Below are 27,267 nucleotides of genomic sequence, written 5' to 3'. Positions count from 1 at the left end.
AAAACAAAGCAATTTAAAATGGAAGGAGTCCTACACTCCAATGCACGGTTTTTACTCCCAAGCTGGTCCAGGCTAAGTAAATAAATTTGATGAACCGACACGGTTTCGCGATGCAGCTTAACTGCGTCTCAACTAAAAGTTCTCTTCTATACTTTCCAGGCTGTGTGAAATTAAAAAGACATGCAAGCATGGCTAATCCAATTAATTGTTCATAAAAGAACAAATAAGCATACTGGTGGTGCGCACACATCGTCTTCAATTCTTCGTCTACAATTCTTTCAACAGAATCTAATTTAATACACGCGAGATCTATCCGAATCTACAGATTAATTAAAAACCTAAGGCAAAGAATAATAAACAAACTGTATTTGGACTGGCAATGGGAAGAACATGTAGACAACTGCAGGGCCATCAGGAATCAGGATGAAAATCTGATCACGCAGGGGTTGCACGTACACGCACGCTCTGTTCTTCTCATCACCTCTGCCTTCTTGCATCAATCAAATATAATATATACTTCTCTGCGTGTCTTTCCCAACAAATAACATATAAAGTTGCAACGCTAAAAGAACAAAGAGCAGCATTTCTTCAATCGTGCACAAGCGCCAAATGAACCATTAGTAGCTATATTGTTGGTTTGAAAAAGATGGTTTTTGTTTGAATCGAAAAGGGGCACTTACTGGGTACTGACTAAACAAAACAACTGTGTAATTTATTTTTCCGACGACATGCACAACAACATGAAATTCTCAAAACTGAATACCGATGCTTGTTCATGTTGATATTAAACAGGGTGATCGTTGTTTATAGACTTGTATACCACCCAGCATCAAGACTTCACAACTCTTAAGTCAGAAATTATGGTGCAATTTCACACACTTTCCCTTCCTAAAGTCACAAGCCAGCTAAACAAGTCACCAGACAACCAGTAAGAGTTTGCAAAGGTGGCAGACAACCGAACACAGACAGGTAACAGGTACATCGACACTAGACGATCAGTTGTCACTAACAATTAAAGGGTTATGAGCTCAAAGTTGGAAGCATGAAGCCTCAAACCAAATGATTTGATTCTGCACACGCGCACACACTCTAAGCCAGAAGCCCATTGAACATGGTCTACATCTTCAAAGATACATTTATCATGTGAGATCACATGCAGCTACACTCTTTTGCTTCAATTTATTGCTGCTTGGGATCATAAGCCTGGATTTGCTGCTCCAGCTACATCAAAACACACCATGTCAATAATTAAGATCCAGGAACCATCAACAGCAGCTTTATGATGCTCAACATGAAAGCTGAATGAGCAGCTGGAGAACGAAAATTCACATAAAAAATCAATCAAGTTCCAAAGTTTTGGTTGCTATCCAGATATTAAACTTCAATTTTTAAGCAGGTAAAGAAAAACACTGATGACTGCTTGGGACTATCCTATACAACCATCCAAACATATCCAAGAAAATTAACAAACACACCCTCAAGTAAAGCTTTCAGAAACTTCCAACATAACTTGGTGTCAACTGTCAAATCATATATGCCATAACCAAGGAGATTATCAGTCTAAAAAAAAAACAAAGGACATTATTTGAGTTATATGATATACTATCGACCCTTGTGTGGCACCTCATAGTTAGTGAATTTTTGTAAGTCAAAAGCCAATGGAGAAGATAAGGTACTACCTGAAGCATAGTCTGAAACTTGTTGCGCAGATCATAGAAGTCGTTTCTCACAACAGCCAATGCCATAAGGCACCTGAAATTATGCAAGCATACCACATTATCTAAAGTTGCGAAGATAAAATAACAGAAATGAAACTGAACAGAAATTGCAAGCTTGCAACTTAGTTTTAGTTGGAAAAATCAAGCCATCTTAGAATTTGTTGCTGTATAGTAGCATATAGACAGGAGTCTGGAGCCAGCACAATTACATGCAGTGCTCCCCAAGGCGCTAGGCTAGTCAAGCCGCAGAATAGAAACTAGCACCTAACAGCCACCCAGACAGGATAAATAAGCTGGGAAGGATATATAAGAGGGTGGCACCTAGGTGCCACCAAGATGAGCTATGTCGCCACCTAGGGGATCACTGATTGTATGAGAATCGGCAAGGACTAGCATGTTGAGGCAACGAACCAAGTGCTACGGTATCAAAATATATGAAGTTGCAGGATGCAAATCAGATTGCATAAAGTATACATGCATAAAGTAGTCCCATGCGAGACATGGCTGACTATCAGGTTTAAATACATGAATGGAATTCAAACAATACAAAGATCAAAGCATGATTATGGTGTGGCATGTACATATAATAAGTTACTGAATACTCACCCATCTCTGCTTTTGTCCTGACAGAACTGACGGAACTGCATGCAAGTGAACTTCACTTTCTGAGCACCAACACTGAAATATGCCAAAAAGAACTCCAATCAGAAACACAATGCCAACTTGGTTTGATCATAGGAGTGTTTATAAAGTACTATATATAGCATGTCCTGTTCCCAAGGTGGTAGCATTGACAAATAAAGATGAGGTTTTAACGTCAACATATTCATCAACAACAATACCGGGGCAATAAGCATGGTCAATAATAGTAATACACACTCTCTACATGTCAACAAGCATTACAATAACAATTTCCATTGGTCTCTATTGTTTTTTGTAATACATATGAAAAGACACCAGAAAATGAAAAATTGAAATCATTTGCCATGATTAGCAAAAATAATTTTAGTTGAAATGCCATAGCCATAGACCAATAGAGCCATTATCTATCACGCATACCATTGTTCGCTTAACAACAGTTGGCTCGAGCAGTGGGATACCACTTATCCCTACCAGTATGATGGTTGCAAACAATAAGACGGTTTTGTACCTCAATTGTTTGCGAAACAAAAGGTTTGTTATGCTGCTACTTTACACATGAAAAAAGGGCACCGCAGGAACTTCATGTCAATTGAACATTTGATACACAAACCACAGGCAGGCAAGATATGCATCATCAGACAAATGGTGTACAGAAAGAAACCAAATGTAGAGTAGAAGTAGAAGGGGATGATCACCTGGCGCTGCTGCCTTTGAGCTGATGAACGTAGGCGTCGACCTTATCGAAGTTGACGACGGGTTGCTCCCTGCACAAATGTTAAAAAAAAAAAAAAATCAAACCGATCAAACACATGGGTGGAAGCTGGAGGGGGGAAAAACTCAATCCCATGGTAACAGCACGGCAGCACGAGGGAGAAATCGAATTAGGCAAGAAAGAACAAGGGGGGGGGGGGGGGGGGGGCACGCACAGCAGGGTGGCGATCTCGTTGATGATCCTGTCGGCGTCGTCGCAGAAGAGGGTGACGACCTCGGAGACGAAGCCCGGGGTGCCCCCCTCGTCCTGCAGCATCTGCAGCTGCTGGAACTGCTCGTCCACCAAACCCTAGATCGCGACGAGAGCACCGATTAATTAGAGCTAGAATTGGAAGCAAGCAACCGCAAGCAGTAGGTCTGGCGAAGAGGAGAGGAGAGGAGAGGGAGAAGGTAGGTGGTCACCTGGGAGAACATGGAGGAGAGGAGAGCGGTGAGCTGGTCGCGGAGAGCGGCGGCCGCCATGGGCGAGCGCAATCGGAATCGGAATCGGCGGCGAGGGTGGGGGTGGCGTGGGAAGTAGGCAGAAGAGAAGAGAAGAGTTTGGCTGAGGCTGACAGCGAAAGGCAAGGCCCCAAGAGGGGAATCTATTTATACGCGGAGGAAGAGGAAGAGGAAGAGGCCACGGCGAGGCGACGCCGGTGGTGGAGCGGATTCACGCCACTCCTCCTCCTCATTCCAAAGCTTCCTTTCCTTTTCTTTTCTTTTTATTCTTACATTATTCCCTCTCGCTTTCCTTTTTCCTTTCTCTTCTTTTTCAGGATGGTTGATTCCACGGCCTGTGGTACATGTGTACGGCTCCGCAGGTTGGAACAGGCTTTGCCATTGTGTCTCATGTGATGGACCTATGTGTCTCATATGATTGTTTGGTTCCATCATTTTTGGGATCATATGTACCACCTCCATTTTATCCATATTATAAGATGTTTTTATCTTTTTTTTCTATAAGGCAAACTTTAATATTAAATATATGTATTTTGATATTACATTTAATTTGCGTTGAAAATGTTCTTATGCTTTTCTGTAAAGTTGGTCAAACTTATACTTTAAAAAGTTTAACTAGAAAAAGATTATACTAATATGAAACAGAGTGAGTATTATTTGCTAACTTTAATAGGATTTTGCCAATGCAAATGAAAAAAAAAGTTGTCTATAGGTAGAAAAGAACCATCGTAATGCCACTTGGAACATAATTATATCCCGATGATAAAACATAACAATATGAAAAAGCTTTTGGGCAAGAAGTTATTCCGGTCGTAAAGCTCTCTAACGGCAGTGATGCGGTTATGAAATGTTTACTAATTTCAGCGGTATTTTCTCAAGGTAGCCGAATAAAATATTGTCCATAAGTAGTAAAAAAAAGCGATTCCATCATAGTGCACACAAAATGTAAATCACTTTTCCAATACAAAATGTATTACAATATTGAGAAGCCTTTTGGCGCAAGAAGTTATTATGACTGTAAAGCCATTGTGATGGCATCACGATGTGACATTGTAAATTTGTTATGCGGCTATATAATAGTTACTAATTTTCTATGATTTTACCAATGTAGCCTAATAAATCATCACTAATTTAGTAGGGAAAATTGAGTGATTTCATTGCATGCCAGATGAAACAAAATTTACTTCCAATACAAAATGTATTACAACATTGAAAAGCCTTTTGGGGCAAGAAGTTATTCAGGTCATAAAGCTCTGGTTGGCAATGTTTAGTTCTTAATCATTTGTACCATACAGTGATACAGACGAACAAATTAGTTACCATCCATAAGTTTTTTTTTTTTAAAAAAAAAGATCCTATCATAATGCAAGGCAAAACATAAATAACTTCCCAATACAAAATGTGTTGCAATATTGATTTTTTTGTGGAAATACAAGATGTATTACAATACAATATTCAGAAAGCTTTGGAGCAAGAAGATATTACGGTTGGAAGACTATATATGCTGGCAGTCTGGTGTTATATTGTGAAACATTGTATAATCTTACCGGGAACGATCATATTATGCGCCCTTTTTTTTTCAGTATGACTGTTTATGGAGCAAAGACTAATAAGGATGAGATTGAGTTATAATATGGGAGAAAAAGGATATGGATTTTGTATGCGCCCATCAGTCCATGGCAGTTTTACGTGACATCTTAGAGGAGCCTATTTGGCATGAAATTTGGTGGTTATCTGATTAATATATGCCGTTTTCTTTATTATTTATATAAACGGTAAGGATGAAGGAAAAGTACAAATCATGGTGGATGGGAGCAGCTAGGCAAGGCAAGGAGGGTACCTTGCCTACATGATCGGGATATGGTATGCTGGGAACGAAGATTCTGTTCCTGGCCGCAAACCGCATTATATTGTGGCTTTCGGTGAGGGCACGATTCTGCCTGTCGGTCTGTCACCACCACTTTCCGTGGATGATTGCTGATGAAATAGTGCAGTGCCTCCCCCTGGACATGACCAACCAAAGCATATGCGACACTCCTTAATTGGCTAACTGCGCAAATCGAATCAGTATTAATGGGCATATCAAATTATAATCTGTCTTGTGTATGTACAGTTCTTATAAAATGCCACTTTCTTTTGGGAGGTTGGTTTACACACTGATCTGGAGTAGTAGTATACTGGAAGATCAGATAGCTGCTGCACACTACGTTCATGACAAAACAGATCAGATTTCAGAACTCCAGAAAACTGGCAGGCACACGCCTCATTGGTCTACCCCCTCTGCCTCTCTCTCTTTATCTCTCTGCACAATTATGCTCTGTATTCGTCTCCACAATCGCCTATTATATCCATAAGATTTCTTCCCTTATTCGATGCTTCAGTGATGCTGTTCATGTCGTCTTCATCTAATTCAAGCGAGAAGATGGCGTTGGTGTCTTTTATGTGTTCAGAGAGTCCCAGTCTCACACCCACCATTGAACCCGCAACAGATGTCTATTCCCATAAACAACCAAAATGACAAAGGTCACATGTTAGTTATGGCAAATGCTTCACTGATACTATTTTATATATATATAAGAAAAAGACAAATCTCAAGATAAATTGAATGGATGTATACCTGGTTCAGTATGTATCTCACAGCAACAGTTGATATAGAAACACCATGCTTCAATGATACTTTCTTCAACGTCTGAAGCAAAGCCTGGAACAGGCTCCAGCCACCCCAGGCATCCACCATCTGTCACAGCTTCAACAATGAGAATAGCAAGAACTGGGAAGGAGGTAACTCGTTCAAACATAGGATATACAAAATGCTCACCCGCTTATACTTCTGCAAAGATGGGGTATTCAGAGGAGGTCCAGCAAAAGGTATAGATACATTGGTGTCAAGAAACTTCTCAGACAGCAGACCACCCATAACTGTGCCATACCTGCATCAGTAATACTGCATTAAAACTATGTGTTATGCCAAAACAGGGAGAGGGGACATGTGGTTAGGAGTAGACGTTATAAGTTTTACTCCAGTAAGCTGGCAAAGTTCTGCCATTCTTCGCTGCGGACGCATGTCAACAATAGAATGTTGAACCTGGCAATTACAACATCCCTCACTTCATTGAGTGGACCATATGATAGTTAACACAAATAAAAGGCAAATATACCATAAGGGTTAGGTGAAAATATACCTGGTTGCTGACAATTGGGATACCATTTTCTAGAATTATCTGCAGCCTGTCTGTATCGAAGTTTGTCAGAGCTACTGTCTTTATCTTACCTTCACATTATACATAACAAAACAAGGCATGAAGCGAGAATCCGTCAGTACTGAAAAACCATGACATGCGAAAGGAAACACATAAGTAGACTAAAAATCTGATCCAAGTTCAAAATACTACCTTCCTCCTTTAGGTCTGTGATGTGTTTTAGTGCATCCAGATATCCAGGGTTTGCATAATCCCACCTATATTATGATAAAAGGTCAGCTGAATTACAAATTATGGCAGTAGTTATAGTATAAAACATTGCTGCATTTCCTCGACTGATTACACATACCGCAGGTTTTTATCATAACACCTCTCAAGTTTAGGTCTTTCCACAGTACACTCAAAACTAAAAATCTGTAGTACTTTAAACTGGTCTCTACTGCAGCATAACTACGAAGCTAAGAGCAATGGTCAATGGAAGGACACAATCTTTTCTGGATGATAGATCACCGGAAACTTGATTGTGCAAACGTACAAGAAACTGTGATATAAAAGTCACTTGAGACAGGAGGTTCCTTATTGTTTAGCAACAAAACAGTTCAACATTCTAAGAATGTAGTTAATTTGCGATTAGCAGTAAATGTAAAAAAACTGAGCAATAAACCAAATGGCATCCAAATGTTACTATAACTAATAAGTAGCACACAAATCCACAGAAACATACCAATGGAACTGCAGCATGTCCAAGGCAGAAACATCCATTCTCTTTCGAGATCTGTTAATATTATCCTCAACATAACTTCTGGTCATTTTAACCGGAGGTGGTACCCACTTTGTTAGCCTGCGGAGATTAATAAAATAACAATTAGAAGCAGCGGAAAAACTGCTATACACACCTCCGAGTGGCATAAAGACCATGGTAAATCGCTCTCACCCCTTGATTTCTTCAAGCAACTCAGGTGGCCGCTCACGCCGAACTCTATTGATGAAAAGGCCATACAAATCCTCTGCTGGTCCATCTGCCAAAACAGTAACCATGCCTTAAAATCAAGTTGATACCATGCTCAGTGCTCCTAGATTAAATATTAGGAGAAAGATTGATTTATTCTTATTAGTGTCAACTCTCATATATTTACACTTGCTAGGCCGTGCAGCTAAATACGTCAATGAAACATGAACCTTTTCTGAACTGAACATAGCTAGAGACATGAACTTTTTTTTTTTTGACGCAAACTTTTTTTCAAAGTGAAACAAAACCATTTCCCGATTTCAATCGAATAGCATCAACTCATAACCGTGGGACAGGTGTACAGCTTATGGGCATCAATTGAGCAACAACTAAGTGCCACCAACAGATGCATAGCACCTAGCAGATGCATAGTACCAGCAACAATGCTACGCACGCTACGTGTTCGCACAAATGCCGACGATAGGGTTTAGAGTGATTAGAGGTAAAGAGGGGCAGATTGATACAGTGGTCGGCCATGTCGAAGGTGGAGAGGCCGGCGTCAGCGTAGGCGAGCATGGCGTCCACCGCGGCGTCGCGGTCGATGCGGCCCCACCCGCCGCTGGTCTGCCACATGCCGTTGAGCACCCGGCATATCGCCAGGGAGTCCCCGCGGTTGCTCACCGTACAAACCTTCGCCCCCGACGCGGCCGTCTCCACCGCCGCCGCGCCGCCGCCCCCGGAGCACCTCGCGGGACGCACCACGCCGCGGCGCGGGACAGGAGGCGCCGCCGGCGAGAGGAGGGTGCGAGCTGCCGACGACGACGACGACATGACACAGAGAGAGAGAGAGAGAGGGAGGGAGATAAGGCGCTACTGGCCTCGATTCGTCGCGGCACGGACGGGGTAAATTTCACGCAGCTACAGTACGTGTCACTACGAGTGGGCCCCACGTGTCAGTTTCCTGCGAGGTATCCAGAATGCGGCGGGAGGAGAGGCTTACAAATGTCAGCCATGTCGAAGGTGGAGAGGCCGCCGTCGGCGTACCGGAGCATGGCGTCCACGGCGGCGGGCGTCTCGTAGCGGCCCCACGACGGGCCACTCACCTGCCACATGCCGTTCACCACCCGGCACAACTCCACCGCGTCTCCCTCCTTGCTCCTCACCGTCGTCTTCCTCTCCCCCTGCGCCGCCGCCGCCGCCGCGCAGCACATCCGCCGCCGTCCATGGCTGTGGCTTCTCCTCCCCGGCGTAACAACAAGCCTGGGCGAGAGCCCAGCAGCCGCCGCCATTCCACAAAACAATACCAGTAGCTTTGAACCGTGAAAGGCAAAGGCTGTAGTAGAAAACTTCTTTATTCAAATCTCAGCAGCTATAGCAAGTGCCCATATTTAAGAGGAGTACAGAGTACAGATGCATCACAATCAGAAAACCAATAGGGGGAGTATCATGTGGAAATGTACATCAAAACTACAAGAATCTCATATTTTGCTGGCGAACTGGAGGCCTTCCTTCTTGAGCTCCTCTATGTTGGCAACGGGCGGCTGAGTTTTCGCGACCTTGGCAATGGCCTTGTTCTCATCAGGTGACCCACCCTCCAGGAAGGCACCCAACACCTTGCCGTCCTTGATCCAGTAGGACCCGAACTTGGGCTTGGCAGAGGTCGGGTCACTGTCTCCGAACAGGATGGTGTCGCCAACGTTGTCGCCGTAGAATTGCCATCCCAGGTCGAATGACCGGGAGTAGAAGTATGGCAGATAGTCATACTCCGCAACGGACTCGCCGGACTCTTTTCCCTTGATTGCCTGAAACAAAGATGCAGGGTTCAAGCTAAGATATGATAACCCTATTCAGAGTTAAGTAGCCACAACTGTTGCCTGTTGGTAATCAGAATCAACACAAGCGAAGTTTTTGGATTCCAAGTGGTTTGGTAACTCCAAGGTTTTGACATTTCACTGCTCGCAAAGACAACTCAAAGAAATTAACACAAAGTTTGCACTATTCTTTAGTGCAATTTCAATATTTCATAATACATTATCAGATGACTATGCATTAGATCATTCTATTCCATGTGACAATACATTACATCGTCCAGTTTAACGTTATTCTTGCATGCAATATATTCAAATCATTATTGAATGACAGTGCAAAGAATTTTTCAGTGATCAAATTCTACCATGCTAATCAGGGATACTCATGAACACCAAGCATTTGGTGGTTTTCCGAGCAATTCAATAATTGCTTAACTCAGATCACTATCAAGTCAGATCCAAGTGCAGGCCACTATGTGGTGTTAGTCGTCACAACTACTGTATTTCAGAGAAACACAAGTGGAATGGCCTCACCTTTACAGCCTGCTCTGCAGACTTCCTAGCATGGTCAACATGTTCCACTCTCCTCAACTCATTGTACATCTTCATGGGGAAGGTGGCCACATCACCGACAGCATAGACTCCAGGAACACTTGTTTCAAAGAAAGCATTGGTCTGCATACAATTTTGGGCGTGCCAGATATTAAGGTATAAACAATAATGCACATGCTCAATTGTTTCAAGGAATGCAATCAAGATGGGCCAAATGCTATAAACGAGTTGCTTGCACAAAAAAGAAAAATAGCAAATGCACAGCTGCTGTTTTTTGATAAAGAAACATCCAGTTGTTTACACGCTGTTTCTTTGATAGAAACATCCCTAGCACCTTCTGTGGTCAAGCCTACAGGTTAAAAGCAAACTAACCTTAATTCCACCTTTCTCCTCAGCAACTTGACCTTTAAAGAGAGTAGTCAGCGGTCTGCCCCCAACACCAACAACAACAATATCAGCTTCAAGCACATTGCCATTCTTCAGGTTAACTGCTGTGACCTAGTAAATAGGGAACCGATGGAAAGCAGACAGTCATTTGCATTCACACTGAGAGCTACAGAGCTATTTTGGATTTGGAAGATGTACATACATCACCATTAGCATCAGCATCAAAACCAACAGCTACTGTACCCTTCACGATCTTAACTCCTTTGTTAGTGTAGTAACTCTCATAGAAAGCCGCGATATCAGCAGTGAAGAGACGAGGCACTACAAGAAGATATTTTACAATGTCAGATTCCCATCATCACGAAAGTTTCCACTATAAGTTCGTTTCACATCATAACTGCATGTCAATCGTATGGGCAAAACTGATTCTTTTCATCTGATGCGTAGTAAGTAGTTGAACAGTGGTTAGCAAAAATATGAGTGGTGACACTTACTGCACCAAGGTTCAGGAAACACCATCGTGACATCAAAATCATTGATCTTCAATGCAGCACTAAGTTCTAGACCAATGTAACCTCCTCCTACAATAACTGCCTTTCCACCCTTCTTTGCTTGGATAGCTGCAACCAGCTTGTCAGCATCATCTACTTCCCTTAGATATAAAATGTTGTTGGAATCAGCTCCTTGAGTACCAAAATCTGATAGCTTGATGACCTGACAAGCGGATAAAAAAAGAGCATGTAAATAACAAGTGATAGTAATAACAGCAATGAGCTGATATTAAACAAATTTTCACAGTTCACAACATACTGAGGAGCCAGTTGCAATGATCAAAATCTCATATGTAAAGGTTGCTCCAACTGCACTAGTCAAAGTCTTGGAGGCAAGATCAGCTTTGACAATTTCAGTGCTCAGGATCAACTCAATGCCTGCCAACAGATGCAATCATGATTCAGGAGTATGCTTAGAATAAAAAAAAATCATTACATGACGTATTTCCACTAAGGTGAGCAAAAATAAGAATTTCAAATTGATGGTAATTAACCTCAACAATGACAAATAAATCATTAAAAGATGATATGGTGCAGAAAGCAAAATGGCAGTCAATACCTTTCTCTGAGTACCATTCGGGCAAAAGCCTCTCTCCTCCACTGCCGACACACACATGAAATCCTGGGAGTCTTGCAGCATCTATTCGCAGAGAATGCAAATGGTGTTACTTTGATCGTACAAGTTGATCAATCCACATGTGACATAGAGCTGGCACAGGTCAGACACGAAAAGGCAGAACACGGTAAGTTAAGGACTTACTCTGAGGAAAGAGGTATCCCTTGCTGAGAGCAGGGCGCTCATAAGGAGCCACCTGAAAGAGAACTTTTGATAAGAAACACAATGCTGTGTTGATGAACAAGCAAGTAAAAATTGACAGAACGACAGAACTTGCAAAGGGCAAATTAGGACTATTTCTTGCTGTGCCAAAATGGCTTTACAAGAGTTGTTTCTTTTGGCCCTCAGAAGCAACTTCCATAATACAAAGTTTTTCTTTTTAGCAAAGCATTGTTGTAGGCAAAAATCCAGCAATAGATTGAAGGTTGGTTAATTGCGACATGCTTAAACAAGTGGCTTACAACAAGAACAGGTATGGTTCCAGTAAGTAAAAGTACCTAGGCAACAGAAGATTTAGTACAAACATGTGGATTCAGTAATTAGCAAACAAATAATAGTTGAGGCCTGCCACTAACATACTGATGTATGCAACTATTGCATAAGCACAACTCATTTGCCATTGTTATGCTTTGTGGATAACAAAAAACTGGCATACTAGACATCTTAACTCGATTGAAGGTGTACTACAGTTATGGATATGGAGCACCTGAACAACCTATTGAAAGAGAGAGAGCAGAAGAGAGCATTTTGTGTGTCAACCCGCGCGCGCGCGTGTGTGTGTGAGAGAGAGAGAGAGCATACGGCCTCCTTGGAGATGATGGCGAGCTCCCCTGGCTTAACACCCTGCTTGGAGAACTCCCGTGCCGCATATCCCTGCAAAATATTCAGAGAGAAATTAGGAACAGGAAAAACCGTACTTTCGACGAGATCCGGAACAGACCAAGATCAAATAAAAGGATCCAAGCGAATGAATCCCACATCGATCTTCCAGTGAACTCCCGCAGCCTACTCCCCTCCCAGGGCGGCAGGGCGAGAAGGACGGAAGGAAGGTGATTTGCAAATTTGGGAGGCGCAAGCGAAAAAAGAGAGAGGGCACAGACCGCTGCGACGCCGCCGCCGAGGATGACGTACTTGAAGTGCTTCTCCGACGCCATCGCTGCCGCCAAAAACCCTAAGCCGCGCCGAGCGATCGATGAATCGAATGAAATGAGGTCGATTGGACTTGGAGAAGATTTGGGGGTAAATCCAAATGCGGGAAGGAAGGAAGGAGCGGAGTGGGGGTGGTAGTTGTTGTGTTGTGTGTTCCCAAACGGATGGAGATTCCTACCCACTCTATGTGCATTACACTGACATGTGGGCCAGCACCAGAGAGCGGGTCCCACCCGTCGGTGACTGCACATTTAAGTGCACGACGGCTGACTCGGTGGAGCCTGCCTATTGGCTGGTCTCTGGCGTGGCCTTACACGTGGCGCGCTGCTGGCCGTCCGGACTTGTGATGGATGAGGAGGCGACGTCGTCCGATGGATGGATGGATCCAGAGGTTTCAGTTCCAGCTTTTGGTTTTGGAATCGGAAGAGCAGGTACTAACCAGTGCAGTCCTGTCCTCTGAAATATGGATTTTTATAAAAATGTTCTAGAACAATCTGGACGCATGCATACTCATACTCGTGTGTTACCACTTACCAGTCTCCCTGCTTAGAGTCAATCGAGTGAACAATCGATCACATATACAGCCGCTCAAATATAGTAGTACTGACACTCATCGGTTATACATATTCACAATAAGTCAATACGGCTTATTAAAAAATAAAAATTAATTTATAGATAAAAGTTTTATATGTTTATTCGCTAAAAAGAAATTACATTGAATATCTTAAAATTAAATTTGAAAATTTAAATTTTGGCTTTTGCTTTAGCTTATTAGGTTAATCGATGGGGCTCACTCCTATCAGCCAAATTTCTATATGCTTATCTTTTCATTTATATTTATACTTATTAGCCAAAATTTGATTTTTTTTTAAATATATATATATATTTAGAGTTGATTTTAGGATTATTTTTTTTCATCGTAGCTTATTTTTTATTTTTTTTGCTTTTAGATCGTTACGAACAGTATATAATAGTTCATTCACGGATTATTTTTTATTTGTAAATATCTCATTTCGGAATTTTCCGTTATCAGCCAAGCGATGGGTCTGCTAGAGGCCAGCTGAGCTGCTGCTGGCTTGTTGCCGTGCGGAGGAGCTAGAACAAACTCATGGATTAGTTAGACGAAGGAGATAGACACCTAATTAATGGTATTGCAGTCCAGTAGTACTAGTAGATTTTTTTTCCTAATTTTTATTTTTTGGAAGAATCACTGTAGTTTTGTAATTCCTCTCCCTAATCTGTTCACCGATTCACATCTGGCGCCACACGGACACCGACATCACATAACTAAACGTTCTTGTATGCTGTCGAAGATCGATCAGGTTACTCGATCTTATCATACGAGCGTGCAGATGCAAGCCAGCCAGTAATTAACACAAGAACCTTCAGGAATGTACAGTAATCCCTCCGTTTAAGATTATAAGGCTTTATAGATGTCTAAATTCATTAGCATATATATGAATATGAATAATATTAAAAAATCTTATAATATAAAACGGAGTAAGTAGTATTGGAGTGCTAGTACAAGTGAAAAGCAGGGAGAATCAACTAGAAAAAAATAAGAACGTAACTATGCTTAAAAGAAGCTAATTCCTTTGGTCCATAGAAAAAAAAAACTAATTCCTTTCATTTTCTGACTGAGGCACTTCGGAACTGTGTAGGGTAAAAAAGGGTTTTGGTGGAGAGATGAAGAAGAGGTATGAAGAATTGTAGCAGGTGTTTTGGAAGCCGGCATGCAGCGGCAGCTGCTGATTCTGATATATCTGATGTTTTTGGGAGAGATATATGCAAGCTGTTTCGCGGGCATTGCTCGTTGTTTGCATCTTGATAAGATGAGATGCGCGCTACCGCCACCGCCGCCATGGCTGCTTTGCTACCATCTCTTTCCACTATTCCACGTTTCCGGCCGTCGCAACTTGAGTATTACGAATCGAGCCAACCGTTGCCATCAAGTTAATTATGTTGCCCAAATGATCAAGCTACTACTCCTAATTACTCCCTCCATATTTTAATGTATGACGCCGTTGACTTTTTGTCTAACGTTTGACCATTCGTCTTATTCAAAAAATTTATATAATTAGCATTTATTTTATTGTGACTTGATTCATCATCAAATGATCTTTAAGCATGACATAAATATTTTCAGTTTTGCATAAATTTTTTGAATAAGACGAACGGTCAAACGTTAATTAAAAAGTCAACGGCGTCATACATTAAAATACGGAGGGAGTAACTTCCATTCCATTCTAACTATAGGGTATACTCCTATATATATATATATATATGTCCAACCCCTCTCCCCCTAGCTAATTAACTGTCAGGTAATTAAGCTAGTACTCGATCCACAATAATTGTTCAATGGTCATCAGTGTCAAGGATAGAGATTGTTTAGCATTATAGCGTAACAGTGTCATAGTCCATCCCGTGTCTCTACGTCTATGACTCTATGTAAACATTTATATATCTATCTGCATCGAATAATTGAATTGATTGATCACTTCCAAGGGAACGGAGATGACCATTCATTGACTCCACCGTACTACTGTAGAGTTAGTACTGAAATCTCTGATGCTTCTTCAGTCCAAGTAAATGCCATTGGCTTCATTCAGTCTTTCAAGGGAGGACTCAACTTTGCATCAGAACGCATGCATATGCTGCTTTATACTCCACCACCAGTCACGAAATATAATAATTTTAAACTACAAATTTAAACAAGCACTTCTTTAAATTTAAAAGTTAGTTACTATCACTAGTAGACATAGGGGTTCCCCACCCAAAAATTCGTAAAAACAACACATTACATACTTAGTTATGCTTAATTTAGCTTAATACTTTACTCTTGGTCCTCTTTTTTCTTGACAAATACTGTATATTTCTCTGGACTATTGATCACATCACTTAGGGTGTGTTTGAGTAGAAGGGGATTGGGGAGATTGGGAAGATACGCAAAATGAGGTGGGCCATTAGCACATAATTAATTGAGTATTAACTATTTTAAATTGCAAAAATGGATTAATATAATTTTTTAAAGCAACTTTCCTATAGAAATTTAGTTTGAGAAACATGAGCGCGGAAAACGAGGAGCTTTCTCACCCAATGTCACTGGAACGAACACAGCCTTATACTTTATTCACGTCACTGATTACTATGATTAAATATTAATGGAGGACGACGACGAGGAGATAACCGCGGCACTGCAATGACGACCATGTTTGTGTAGGAGTAGGCACGAGTATGTCCAAGTGTGAAGTAGTCTACGGGGCTGCAATACCACCGGCATTGTATCGCGTGCATGAACACGTCAGACCTGGACTCTCCAATCACCATTTATTTGTGTTAGGCCAAAACAATTAAAACTGCAGTGGACTAAAGGATCATCGTCGTCGACGATCACTAATGACCATGTCGAAACAAGATTTCGGCAATAATAAAAGGGGATGGCTATCAAGTTAGAAAAGTAGATGGATTTGAAGACAAGAAATTTTTATACAAGTTCAGGCCTTCTTATTTAAGAAGTAATACCCTACTCCTGTCCGGGGATGATTCCGCCGAGTGTGTTATTGATTGTATATTCTGGAAAGAAGAATCGTGTCCCAAGAGGCACACGGACCCTCCTTATATAGAGGAAGGGATCCGTAATACAAAGTACAGTCCATATCCTAACGGAATATGGGATTACAGATAAAATACAATCGTAACCGACTAGGATCCCGGGTATTTTCTTGATATACAAGTTTAAAATCTAACCCGAGTCCTCATAAAGATATTCTATCTATATTTGGTACTGTATATCCGACTAAAGTATATCTGCCATGTAGATATGGGGTAACCATAATCTCCACAATAGCCCCCGAGACCTTCGCAGTTGACCAAAATAGTTTTCTTGAAACAAAAAAACAATAATCTGAGTGCTTCAATTCAACTTGCTCCGGCTTGCCGAGTGCTAAAAGACTGTGAAGGGCGAAAATAAAACATGGTGCATCGAGTAGATGCACCTAATTAGGTGTAGCCCCCGACTATGTGATTAGTTGAAAAACTAAACATATAGTCAAGAACCGAGTAATCTTATATCGAAGCATGCATGGTACTCAATAAAATACTCAGCCCACTGCTTCTCACTTGAATATATCAAGGATAAAAAATATGAAAAAGGGCCGAGTGATAAACACTCAGAATATCCAAAAATAGACATATTTGATAGGAATCCGAGTAAAAACTCTAAAGACAATCCATCAAATATGATAAAAAATCATGGTAATCACCGAGTCTAACAGCCTAGGCTATGACCCTTACCATAACCAAAATAAGCATATACATGCTAAGAGAATGACTATTAATAAACCAGTCATCTCAAATCAACCCAAACAGTTTTTGCAGCTTAATAAAGCTTACAAAAGTGGTATAACACCTTTCTGTCGGGCACCTCTTTATTTGGATCATAAATAATTCCAAAGAATTATTAAACCACGTTAAAAAGGATTTTAGCAGCATCGGGCCACATTATTGTGAGCACAAATTGCCAAAGCAAAAAGCACCTAAGTCCCTAGGGATCACAACGGGTCACGTTGGTTATAATATTAGGCTGAAGTACTGTACAGGCCCAGGCCCATTAGTACTCCCGATACCCTAAAAACACCGAAGTCCAAGCGTCGCTTCGTCTTCCCCGCCGAAACTCTCGCCATTTTCCCCATTTCCTGCTACAGTACCAAACTGCGCCGGCCAAACTAGGGTTCATCAATCCGCTCTAATCCATCCTCAAAAACTCCATGAAATTTCTCCTCGCGTCCACCGCTCCGATTCCCCATCCCTTACCAGCCGTATCTCGGACTAAATCAAACCATCCAGTTCGCATCCATGGTGGAAGAAAGAGAAAGCTTCGAGAGTCAGTGGGCGCCCTCCGATGTGACGGAAGATAATCTGAAGGAGATGGTGGCGCACGGCGTTCTTCCAGCAAAGGAGATCATCGGGTGGCGACCGGCATTCGGCGAAGCATTCCCAACCCCCGATACGCATGAAATCGTGGTATTTGCTAATTTCTTCTATGGCGGATTTTCTCTTCCAACCTCAAGATTTTTCCGGGGCATTCTGAACTTCTACGGGATTAGCTTGCATTATCTGAATCCAAACTCCATAGTGCATATTCCCAATTTTATTCATGCCTGCGAAGCTTTTCTAGGCATTAGGCCTCATTTCGCCTTGTTCCGCCGCATCTTCTTCCTCAAGCCCCAGCCAAATAAGAGCAAACCATGCGTCGTTGGGGGTGCTGGTTTCCAACTCAGGGGAACACTAAGCCAAAAATACTTCTCCATGCCCTTCAAGACCTCAAATAAAGGCTGGCACGCAAACTGGTTTTATGTTCAAAACCCCGAGCCTGTTCTTCCCGAATACTCCTGTCTTCCTCCAGTTTATCGGGATACTTGGAACTCACCGCCAATGGGAGATGAAGCTGCACAAGCAGTAGAACTGATGGAGAGGATGATAAAGCTGAAAGAGCAGGGCCTTCAAGGAGAGCAGATCACCCGGCACTTTATCAAGTGTCGGTTAGCTCCAATCAAAGAAAGATCTCGCACAGCCTTCGAATTTGACGGCAAGCATGACCCAAACCGTGAAGATCCAGATTCTCTTGACTTCAAAGTCATGAAGGAAAGGATGTATAAGATCTTCTCAAACGCCATCGTTGTCAGCTACTCACACTTGCTGCCAGTCGTACCGTTCAATGCATTCAACCCTCCTCCACCGGTACGTAATCATACACTTCAACCTTTCTCAGAGTATGATTTTGTCTTCTTGTTGAATCAGTTAACAATGAAGGATATTACACCCAGGAATTTGCCTTGATGAAGTCGGATCCCCCAATCGCTCAACGCCAATCTCCCCGTCACCAAACTGGGCAAGGGAGCGGAGGACCAAGAATTCGGTCTAAAACTCAACCAAGTGCTTATGATCCAGTCGGCCAGTCAGATTCTCGAAAGAGGAAGCTGGTTCTAAGTGACGACGAAGCCGACGATACCACCAGGAGGCCTGGAGACCGAGATACAACCAAGAAACTACCAAAACAGGCTACTCCAAGGAAGAAAACATCCAGTCGCCCTGTGCCAAAGATCAGGAAGTCTTCTAGGTACAACTCACATAACGATCTCTCTTGCATTGATGCGCATCCATTGCGGCAATAATACCGATAATCAAATTTGCAGGAAACCATCTGATATAGATCCATCCGGGAAAGACTCTGACCCGACTAACGTAGACACAAGTTCTTCCAAAGAAACCGGACCAACTGCTGAGGATCATCCGAGTGACAATCAGCCGGCAACCGACAACGTAGAACCCAGCAACGAGCCCCCGACTGGGAACCAGTCGGCCGAAGCTGAAGTCGGTGCTAACCAGGAGCCCCCGACTGGAAACCAGTCGGATGCAGAGGCAAACGAAGAGATTCCAGAAGTCGAAACCCAAGCAGACAACCCTCATGGACAAGACGCCAGCAATGACCGGAGATCTAGATCTCCTTTAAAAGCATCCGAGTCCACTCATCCTCGTCCAGAAATCATTACGGGTAAAACACTTTGTCTGAAACCATGTCGACCCAAATAACTCTGACCAATTGTCTAACCTCTGTCAGTGGATACATTAGGGCCAATGATCAGTGATGAAGAAGAAATTCCCCGCATACAAGCAGCTGAGGATTCACGCCCTCCGATTCTGGTCAAGTGGTGGGATGACAACATGCAGCCTCAAGGGATCGTGATAAATAAGCAAAAAGAGGATGAAGAGTTATGCCTACTGAAGAAGGCACTTGGTTAGGCAACCCGCATTGTAAATGTAAGCCCTCTGGTACCTGATCTCAACCATCTTGTTTGCCATTTGATTCATGCGCTAATTAAACTATCTAACAGAGGATTCATCTCAGGAACGAAGCCAAAACGGTAACCTTACAGAGGATAGTCCCTCATCTCGGGACCCTCGAAGCCACCAGGAATCAACTGCACGAAGCGAAAGAACTTTCCAGGAAGAATGAACATGATCTGAGGGATCGGATCGCTGAGCTCCAGGAATCAAATTTTGAACTAAGTGGCTCATCAAAAGGTACGCACAAACTCTGCTCAACTGACTTATACTGTTATCTTTGCAATCTTGATTTACCGTAATCAATGTAGTGCAAGCTGCCAAGATATCTCAGTTGGAGAAGCAAATTCAAATTCTGGAAAATGACAAGGCAGAGCTGGCAAGACAGAGAGACCTGGCTTTAAAGGAAGTTGAAGGTATCAACAATCAATACCTCAAAAGCCATTATCCTCCATATGCTGACTTATTAATGTGAATCTGTCAATGCAGACCGCAAGATCAAATCTCAAGCTCAATTCGACGTCCTGGTTGGCAAGATCAAAAAACTTGAAGGAGCCCGGGATGAGGTTGCTAACGCTGCTGCCCCAATTGTTCAAGCGATGTTCTTCAATAACAACGGCCCGAGTGCACTTGATGCTTCTGAAATTTTCGACAAGCTGAGAGTTGCTCCGGATATATATTTCAAGAACATCAAAGAAGCTGGATGTATGGGAGCAAGTCTGGCGTTGGCGATGACTAAATCCCTTTATCCGAGAGTTGATATTGATGCCATTGATGGCTTTGCTCTTGACCTCATCAGTGATGCGCAGAAAGCGGCTGACAAAATTGCTGCTGATGTAGTTGAGAGATTTCAGGACACCGATCTTCGACCGACTGGTCCTGATAATTCTGATGATGAAAAGACTGATACTGATTAATGTACCGATAATTTTGATGATTAATGATGATGGAGGCACAATTTGTACAATACTGATGAATTTATGCTGTGCTTGATATCTTAACTTAGCTCCTGATTTCTTAAAAGTTTTTGTCAAACCTTGTTGAGCCTAAAACCCGCAAAAGTTGTTAAAAAACTTTCAGTCCTCATTGACTAAGCCAAGAAATCAAACAGGGCAATGATGCATTAAGTAAGCAAATTGAATTGATAAAAATCACACTCCATTATTATTATAGTAGCCCCCTAACTGAAAACTTCAAGGAAAAACTTGAAGTTAGCAGTCAAAGAGGAAAGATACAAACGAGATGCCTAAGCTTAAAATCGACGAAGGTGTTCGATATTCCAAGAATTGTTGACGAGAGTACCGTCTTCGCGCTTGAGTCGATAAGAACCCGGCCGAGTGACTTCAGCGATTATGAACGGTCCTTCCCATAAGGGAGATAATTTATGCCGATCTTGTGTTGTTTGAATTTTCCTCAGAACCAAGTCACCGACTAAAAAGGCTCGCGATCGAACATTCCGATTATGATAACGGCGCAACCCTTGCAAATATCGAGTCGACTGAATTAAAGTTGCTTCTCGGGCTTCTTCTAGTCGATTGATGTCGTCTACTCGGCCCTCTTCATAGCCCTCCTCGTTGAAGTTCCGAAATCGTAGCGATTCAAATTCCACTTCACTCGGCAACATTGCTTCTGCGCCATAATCCAAAAAGAACGGCGACTGGCCGGTAGCCCGACTGGGAGTAGTGCGTAAAGACTAAAGAACGGACGGCAGCTGATCGACCCACTTGCCAGCATAGGGACGTAGCCGGTCAAAAATGCGTGCTTTGATCCCTTGAAGTATCATACCATTAGCGCGCTCGACTTGTCCGTTACTCATAGGGTGTGCCACGGAGGCATAACAAATTTTAATGCCGAAATCTTCACAAAAGTCTTTAAATGCTCCGCCAGTGAATTGAGTGCCATTATCAGTGATGATCCGATTAGGTACCCCAAACCAATGCACAATGTTGATGAAAAAATCTCTAGCTTTATCTGCTGTGATCGTGATGACCGGTTTAGCCTCAATCCACTTGGAGAATTTGTCGATAGCCACAAAGAGATGCGTGTAACCGCCGACTCCCCTTTTAAACGGGCCGACCATGTCAAGCCCCCAGACCGCGAACGGCCAGGACAACGGGATGGTTTGCAACTCTTGGGCTGGCAAATGAGTTTGTTTGGCGAAAAATTGACAACCTTCGCATGTCCGCACAATCTTGTCCGCGTCGGACACAGCTGTAGGCTAGAAAAAACCTTGCCGGTAAGCTTTGCCGACAATGGTCCGTGCAGCAGCATGATTACCACAAATACCAGAATATATATCGTTCAACAATTGTCTCCCTTCCTCCAAAGATACACAACGCTGCAATATTCCTGATGGACTTTTCTTGTACAATTCAGCTTCATGGATAATGTAAAGTCTGCTGCGCCTGGAAATCCGCTCGGCTTCATTTTTGTCTTGAGGGAGTTCTTGGTTGATCAAAAATTTCATAAACGGTTCTCTCCAGTCAGCTTCAATCATGCTTACGCCTTGAGCATCCATGGCTTCGACTGTCTCTTTTCTGGGCACGGTCGGTTCAAAAAGATGTTCGACGAACACATCTGAAGGAGCTGCTTCCCGTTTTGAACCAAAATTGGCCAGTCTGTCGGCTGCTTCATTGTTATGTCGGAGGACATGGGTGAGCTCGAGTCCATCGAATTTATTTTCCAACTTGCATACCTCTTGTCGATAAGCAGTCATATTATCATCTAGATATGACCACTCTTTCATGACTTTATTAACAACCAACTGGGAGTCTTCACAGACGATTAATCGGCGAATGCCTAAAGATATTGCAATCCTTAATCCATGGAGTAGCGCCTCATATTCCGCCACGTTATTGGATGCAGAGCACAATACGTAGCTCAATCTTTCTCCAGTCGGGGAAATCAAGACGACCCCAGCTCCAGTGCCCGTAAGCCTCTTTGACCCATCAAAATGCATAGTCCAATATTCCATCTTTTCCTCTGGCATGTCTTCTAGGCACTCGGTCCACTCGGCAAGGAAATCAGCTAAAGCTTGAGACTTGATCGAAGTTCGTGGCTTGAATGATATGTCCAAAGACATCAACTCTAAGGCCCACTTCGCAATCCGTCCATTTGCTTCGCGATTGTGAAGTATATCTCCGAGTGGAAACGATGTGACTACCGTCACCGAGTGACTTTGAAAATAGTGAGATAATTTCCTGACGGTAATTAAGACACCATATAATAACTTTTGAACCTGAGGATACCTTGTCTTGGAGTCGGCTAAAACCTCGCTAACAAAATAAATTGGTCGTTGGACTTTTTGAATATGGCCTTCCTCTTCACGCTCACCAACCAGGACCGTGCTCACAACCTGAGAGGTCGCCGACACATATAACAATAGCGGCTCTTGTGGATGCGGCGAGGCCAAAACTGGTGGAGTAGTAAGAAGTCTCTTGAAGTTTTCAAAGGCTTTTTGTGCTTCGGGTCCCCACTGAAAATTGTCAGTCTTCTTCAGCAGCTTGAAGAAGGGCATCCCCCGCTCGCCGAGTCGTGAGACGAACCGGCTGAGCGCCGCCATGCAACCAGTCAGCTTTTGGACGTCTTTTTGGGAGCTTGGTGGTTTCATGTTGAGGATGGCGTTGATTTTCTCCGGGTTGGCCTGTATGCCTCTTTGAGATGCCATAAATCCGAGCAACTTCCCTGACGGTACTCCGAAGATGCACTTTTTCGGGTTTAGTTTCATCTTGAAAGCACGAATGCTTGTAAAAGTTTCTTCTAAATCCGCAATCAGGTCATCCTTCTGCTTGGTTTTGACGACTACATCATCAACATAGGCTTCAACATTGCGACCGATCTGAGTTGAAAAACATCTTTGAATCATGCGTTGATAGGTTGCTCCTGCGTTCTTTAATCCAAAGGGCATGGTGATGTAGCAGTAGGCCCCAAAGGGCGTAATAAACGAGGTCTTCAAGCAGTCGGATTCTTTTAGTCGGATCTGATGATATCCCGAGTAACAGTCCAAGAAGCTGAGTAACTCGCAGCCGGCCGTTGAGTCAACCACCTGGTCAATGCGAGGTAACCCAAAAGGGTCTTTGGGACAAGATTTGTTGAGGTCGGTATAATCGACACACATGCGCCATTGTCCCGTCTTTTTCCGAACCAGGACTGGGTTAGCCAGCCAGTCGGGATGAAGGACTTCCTTAATGAAGCCTACTGCTAACAGCTTGGTTAATTCCTCCTTGATCACATCCTTCCTGTCCTGTGCAAAACGGCGAAGTCGTTGCTTGATGGGTTTGGCGTCTTCCTTAACATGTAAAGAGTGCTCAATCACCTCTCTGGGGATACCAAGCATATCGGATGGTTTCCACGCAAAAATGTCTTTATTATTCTGAAGAAAGGTGATGAGCGCGCTTTCCTATTTACAATCTAACTCAGCGCCTATTACAGCAGTCTTATCAGGATCGGAGGGATCTAAGGGAATCTTTTTCGTCTTGGCATCACTTTCTTCGGTCTTCGTCAGCTTGGTTGCAGGCACTTCTCCCTCGCTTGCCATGGTCGCAGCCAGTCGGATCTCTTCGCGGGCGAGAGTAGTCTCGTGAGTTTGGGCCATCTCGCAACTTTCTTTGTCGCATGTGACGGCCTGCTTGATGTCGCTCCGTAGTGATATGACTCCTCGAGGACCAGGCATCTTCATCATCATGTAGGTGTAGTGTGGGACGGCCATAAATTTAGCTAAAGCCGGTCGTCCGAGTATAGCATGGTATGCTGTCTCGAAATCAGCAACTTCGAAACAAACATTTTCTGTGCGGAAATTCTCCCGAGTGCCGAAGTTAACTGGAAGAGTGATCTGGCCGAGTGGTGTAGCTGACAATCCTGGGATAACGTCGTGGAAGGGTGCATTGCTCGGCTTTAATTCCGTGCGAGGAATCTGCATATCGTCCAGGGTCTTAGCGAAAAGGATGTTGAGTGTGCTGCCACCATCGATGAGAGTCCGTCGGAGCTTGACATTGTGAACCACTGGGTCTAGTACCAGGGGGTACCGTCCCGGGTGGACCACTCGGTCGGGATGATCCGAGCGGTCGAACTTAATTGCTATCTCTGACCACTGAAGATATTGGGGTATGTTAGGCTGAACCGCATTGATCTCCCGTTCTGTTAGCTTCTGTTTTCTCTTAGACTCATAAGCCAGGGGTCCGCCGAAGATGTGATTAAGTTCTTTGCGATGATCTTGAAAACCAGTCGGGGCATCGTCTTCATCATCTTTCTTCTTTGATGTGCCTTGATCTCCGTCTGAAGGTTTACGTGCGTTCTTGACGTATTGTTCTGCGAACTGTTTGTAGACGAAGCAATCTTTGGCCACGTGGTTGGAGTTGGGATGATGCGGACATTGGGAGTTCATTATCTTGTCGAAGGTGTTGACGCGGGGACGTTGTGGGAAGATGGAGAGGTGGTCGCCACAAGTTCTTCGGGCTTACGCTTGCGATCCTTATGGTTGTTACTTCCACTCCCTCCTGCAGTCGGCGTGTCCTTCTTTGGCTTCCAAGTGGTGCCCGTCTGTTTGGACACGGTGATAGCATCTTCGGCTTTGGCATACTCGTTGGCTTTTTCGAACATCTGCTTAACCGTCCTGGGAGGTTTGCATCCGAACTTGCCGACTAGGTCCTCGTGGCGAATGCCTTTAATGAAGGCGGCGATGATGACGTCGTCGGTGATGTCGGAGATCTTGTTGCGTTGTTCGGAGAAACGTCGGATGTAATCTCGAAGGGACTCTCTAGACTTCTGAATGACGTTGTAGAGATCAAACTGTGTGCCGGGGCGTTCAAAGGTGCCTTGGAAGTTGGCGATGAAGTGATCACGAAGTTCCGCCCATGATCCGATCGTGCCACGGGGTAGTCCGTGGAGCCAGGATCGGGCGGAGTCCGCTAGGGCCACAGGTAGATAGTTTGCCATGGCCTTGCTGTCTCCTCCTGCTGCGCGGATTGCGAGTCCGTAGACGGTGAGCCAAGACTCCAGATTAGTGGTGCCGTCATACTTCTCGATTCCAGTCGGCTTAAAGCCGGCTGGCCAATTCACTCGACGCAGGTCATTAGTGAAGGCCGCCACTCCATCCACGTCGTCGTCGTAGCGATTTGGTGAATGGCGGTGACCTCGTGCTGCACGGCGCTGGTTGATCGTGTCGCGGAGGTCGACGGGACGCTGGTGAGGTGGAGAGCGAGGCCGTTTGACTCGGCGCTCCCTGTGACGTTCGGGAGGCGAGTGAACAGATCGTTCGTCGTGACCCCTGCTCCTGCGACTAGATCCTGCGCCGGTGATGCTGAGGCTTGGCTGATGATAATCATGAGATCGGAAGTGAGGGACTCGGCTACCAGTCGGGGTGCGGGTGCTTGCGGAGTTGGCTAGAACCGAGGCAGCGATCATGGTCTTCGTCTGGTTCAAGATGTTGACAACATGATTAGCTTGGTTGAGTGCGTCTTCCTTGAGGAGGGTGTCGAGGAGAGTGATTGCTGCAACTGCGTTCTGCTGGGGGGTGCGAAAGACCGCTGTTCCATTGATGTCTTGTTGCCCAATGAGTTCTCTCGCTCGGCGCCCAGATTCCAAGGTGCGTTGCCGTCGATCTTCAGCCTCCTTTGCGATCCGTTCGCGATCTTGCTGCTCACGCTGTAGTCGTTCTCGCTCCTGTCGCTGTCGTTCTTCCTCCAGTCGGCGACGTTCAGCTTCTTGCCGTGCGCGTTCTTGGTCTGCTTCTCGGGCTTGGCGCTGTTCCTCCGTTTCGTTGTCAGCCATGAATACGCCGAAGAAGAGGGGCGTGTAGTTATCGTCATAGCTGTCGTCGAAGTTGTCGAGGTCGCCGTGGTCGTAGTGGTAGCCGAAATCGTCGTAGTCGAGGATCTCGGTTGGTTGAGAACTGACGCCGGGGGAGCTAAGGTAACCATCCAACTCTTCCGTCGAGACTGTCCCAGGAGGTTGGAGTATAACGCCAACCTCTCTGGATCTAGATTGGATCGGGGCCAAAGCCGGAGCTCGCCTAGATCTTCGAGTGGGAGATGTCTTGGCAGTGAAGACAGCGGCCAAATCATCAGGAAGTTTCATCAGGATTAGGGGATAGGACCCGTCGTCTTGATCTGGTCGCGGAAGAGTAGATTGGATCTCGTCCGAGTGGTTTGAAGCCGACTCGGGAGAGATGATCTTGGAGTAGGCCTTGGCTGAGTTCGGAATACCGAACGGCACGAGGACCTGGTCTCTCCCCGACTGGTTTGAATCCAAATCAAGGAGAGAGATCTTGCCGAAGTCGTTGGTGATGAAGTTGAGGCTGCCGAACCGGAACGCCTACCCGGGAGGGAAGGCGAAGTCGTCGATGCCAGAAAAGAAACCCATCGCACTTAGTCGGCGAGAACTTGACGCTGCCCCTACCTGGCGCGCCAACTGTCGAAACAAGATTTCGGCAATAATAAAAGGGGGTGGCTATCAAGTTAGGAAAGTGGATGGGTTTGAAGACAAGGAATTTTTATACAGGTTCAGGCCTTCTTATTCAAGAAGTAATATCTTACTCCTGTCCGGGGATGATTCCGCCGAGTGTGTTATTGATTGTATATTCTGGAAAGAAGAATCGTGCCCAAGAGGCACACGGACCCTCCTTATATAAGGGAAGAGATCCG

The 27,267-nt window shown here is 44.1% G+C and overlaps 3 protein-coding genes across 4 annotated transcripts; all 3 read right to left on the bottom strand.

Moving 5' to 3' along the window:
• Positions 1-746: 746 nt before the first annotated feature.
• On the bottom strand, positions 747-3,840 carry LOC127785405 (histidine-containing phosphotransfer protein 2). Its single transcript, XM_052312845.1, has 6 exons — positions 3,534-3,840; positions 3,287-3,420; positions 3,056-3,124; positions 2,325-2,396; positions 1,680-1,752; positions 747-1,221 (listed from the first exon to the last, which is right to left on the bottom strand). The coding sequence occupies exons 1-6, from the start codon at positions 3,591-3,593 to the stop codon at positions 1,180-1,182; spliced, it is 450 nt and encodes a 149-aa protein (XP_052168805.1). The 5' UTR covers positions 3,594-3,840; the 3' UTR covers positions 747-1,179.
• A 1,796-nt stretch (positions 3,841-5,636) lies between these two features.
• Positions 5,637-9,011, bottom strand: LOC127784411 (flagellar radial spoke protein 5). Of its 2 annotated transcripts, none has more exons than XM_052311704.1 (9): positions 8,722-9,011; positions 7,707-7,791; positions 7,497-7,613; positions 6,965-7,029; positions 6,755-6,843; positions 6,578-6,657; positions 6,391-6,502; positions 6,190-6,309; positions 5,637-6,065 (listed from the first exon to the last, which is right to left on the bottom strand). In XM_052311704.1, the coding sequence occupies exons 1-9, from the start codon at positions 9,008-9,010 to the stop codon at positions 5,883-5,885; spliced, it is 1,140 nt and encodes a 379-aa protein (XP_052167664.1). In that variant the 5' UTR covers position 9,011; the 3' UTR covers positions 5,637-5,882. The 2 variants fall into 2 exon arrangements, with proteins under 2 accessions (XP_052167664.1, XP_052167663.1); XM_052311703.1 differs by lacking the exon at positions 8,722-9,011 and adding an exon at positions 8,246-8,598.
• Positions 9,012-9,055: 44 nt separating this feature from the next.
• Positions 9,056-12,924, bottom strand: LOC127784410 (monodehydroascorbate reductase 3, cytosolic). The gene is made up of 10 exons (XM_052311702.1): positions 12,736-12,924; positions 12,437-12,508; positions 11,780-11,831; positions 11,579-11,659; positions 11,279-11,397; positions 10,963-11,182; positions 10,671-10,789; positions 10,454-10,579; positions 10,064-10,204; positions 9,056-9,523 (listed from the first exon to the last, which is right to left on the bottom strand). The coding sequence occupies exons 1-10, from the start codon at positions 12,787-12,789 to the stop codon at positions 9,200-9,202; spliced, it is 1,308 nt and encodes a 435-aa protein (XP_052167662.1). The 5' UTR covers positions 12,790-12,924; the 3' UTR covers positions 9,056-9,199.
• Positions 12,925-27,267: the final 14,343 nt, after the last annotated feature.

The sequence above is a fragment of the Oryza glaberrima genome, chromosome 9 (genome assembly GCF_000147395.1).
Source record: "Oryza glaberrima chromosome 9, OglaRS2, whole genome shotgun sequence".
Taxonomy (NCBI): Eukaryota; Viridiplantae; Streptophyta; class Magnoliopsida; order Poales; family Poaceae; genus Oryza; species Oryza glaberrima.
Note: the sequence above shows the minus strand (reverse complement) of the source record. Positions and strands in the feature narration are given on the sequence as shown.

What these genes read in the sequence shown, in the direction of transcription:
- LOC127785405 (XM_052312845.1), bottom strand. Translation starts at nt 3,593, where the DNA reads ATGGCGGCCGCCGCTCTCCGCGACCAGCTCACCGCTCTCCTCTCCTCC. An exon ending in TCTCCTCCATGTTCTCCCAG is followed by an intron (nt 3,421 to 3,533) that starts GTGACCACCTAC and finishes GTCGCGATCTAG; the next exon opens with GGTTTGGTGGACGAGCAGTT. An exon ending in CTCAAAGGCAGCAGCGCCAG is followed by an intron (nt 2,397 to 3,055) that starts GTGATCATCCCC and finishes GGCATATTTCAG; the next exon opens with TGTTGGTGCTCAGAAAGTGA.
- LOC127784411 (XM_052311703.1), bottom strand. Translation starts at nt 8,552, where the DNA reads ATGTCGTCGTCGTCGTCGGCAGCTCGCACCCTCCTCTCGCCGGCGGCG. An exon ending in TCCCAATTGTCAGCAACCAG is followed by an intron (nt 6,658 to 6,754) that starts GTATATTTTCAC and finishes TGTAATTGCCAG; the next exon opens with GTTCAACATTCTATTGTTGA. An exon ending in TGAGATACATACTGAACCAG is followed by an intron (nt 6,066 to 6,189) that starts GTATACATCCAT and finishes TTATGGGAATAG; the next exon opens with ACATCTGTTGCGGGTTCAAT.
- LOC127784410 (XM_052311702.1), bottom strand. Translation starts at nt 12,789, where the DNA reads ATGGCGTCGGAGAAGCACTTCAAGTACGTCATCCTCGGCGGCGGCGTC. An exon ending in GTTTCCTGAACCTTGGTGCA is followed by an intron (nt 10,790 to 10,962) that starts GTAAGTGTCACC and finishes ATCTTCTTGTAG; the next exon opens with TGCCTCGTCTCTTCACTGCT. An exon ending in ATGCTGATGCTAATGGTGAT is followed by an intron (nt 10,580 to 10,670) that starts GTATGTACATCT and finishes CCTATTTACTAG; the next exon opens with GTCACAGCAGTTAACCTGAA.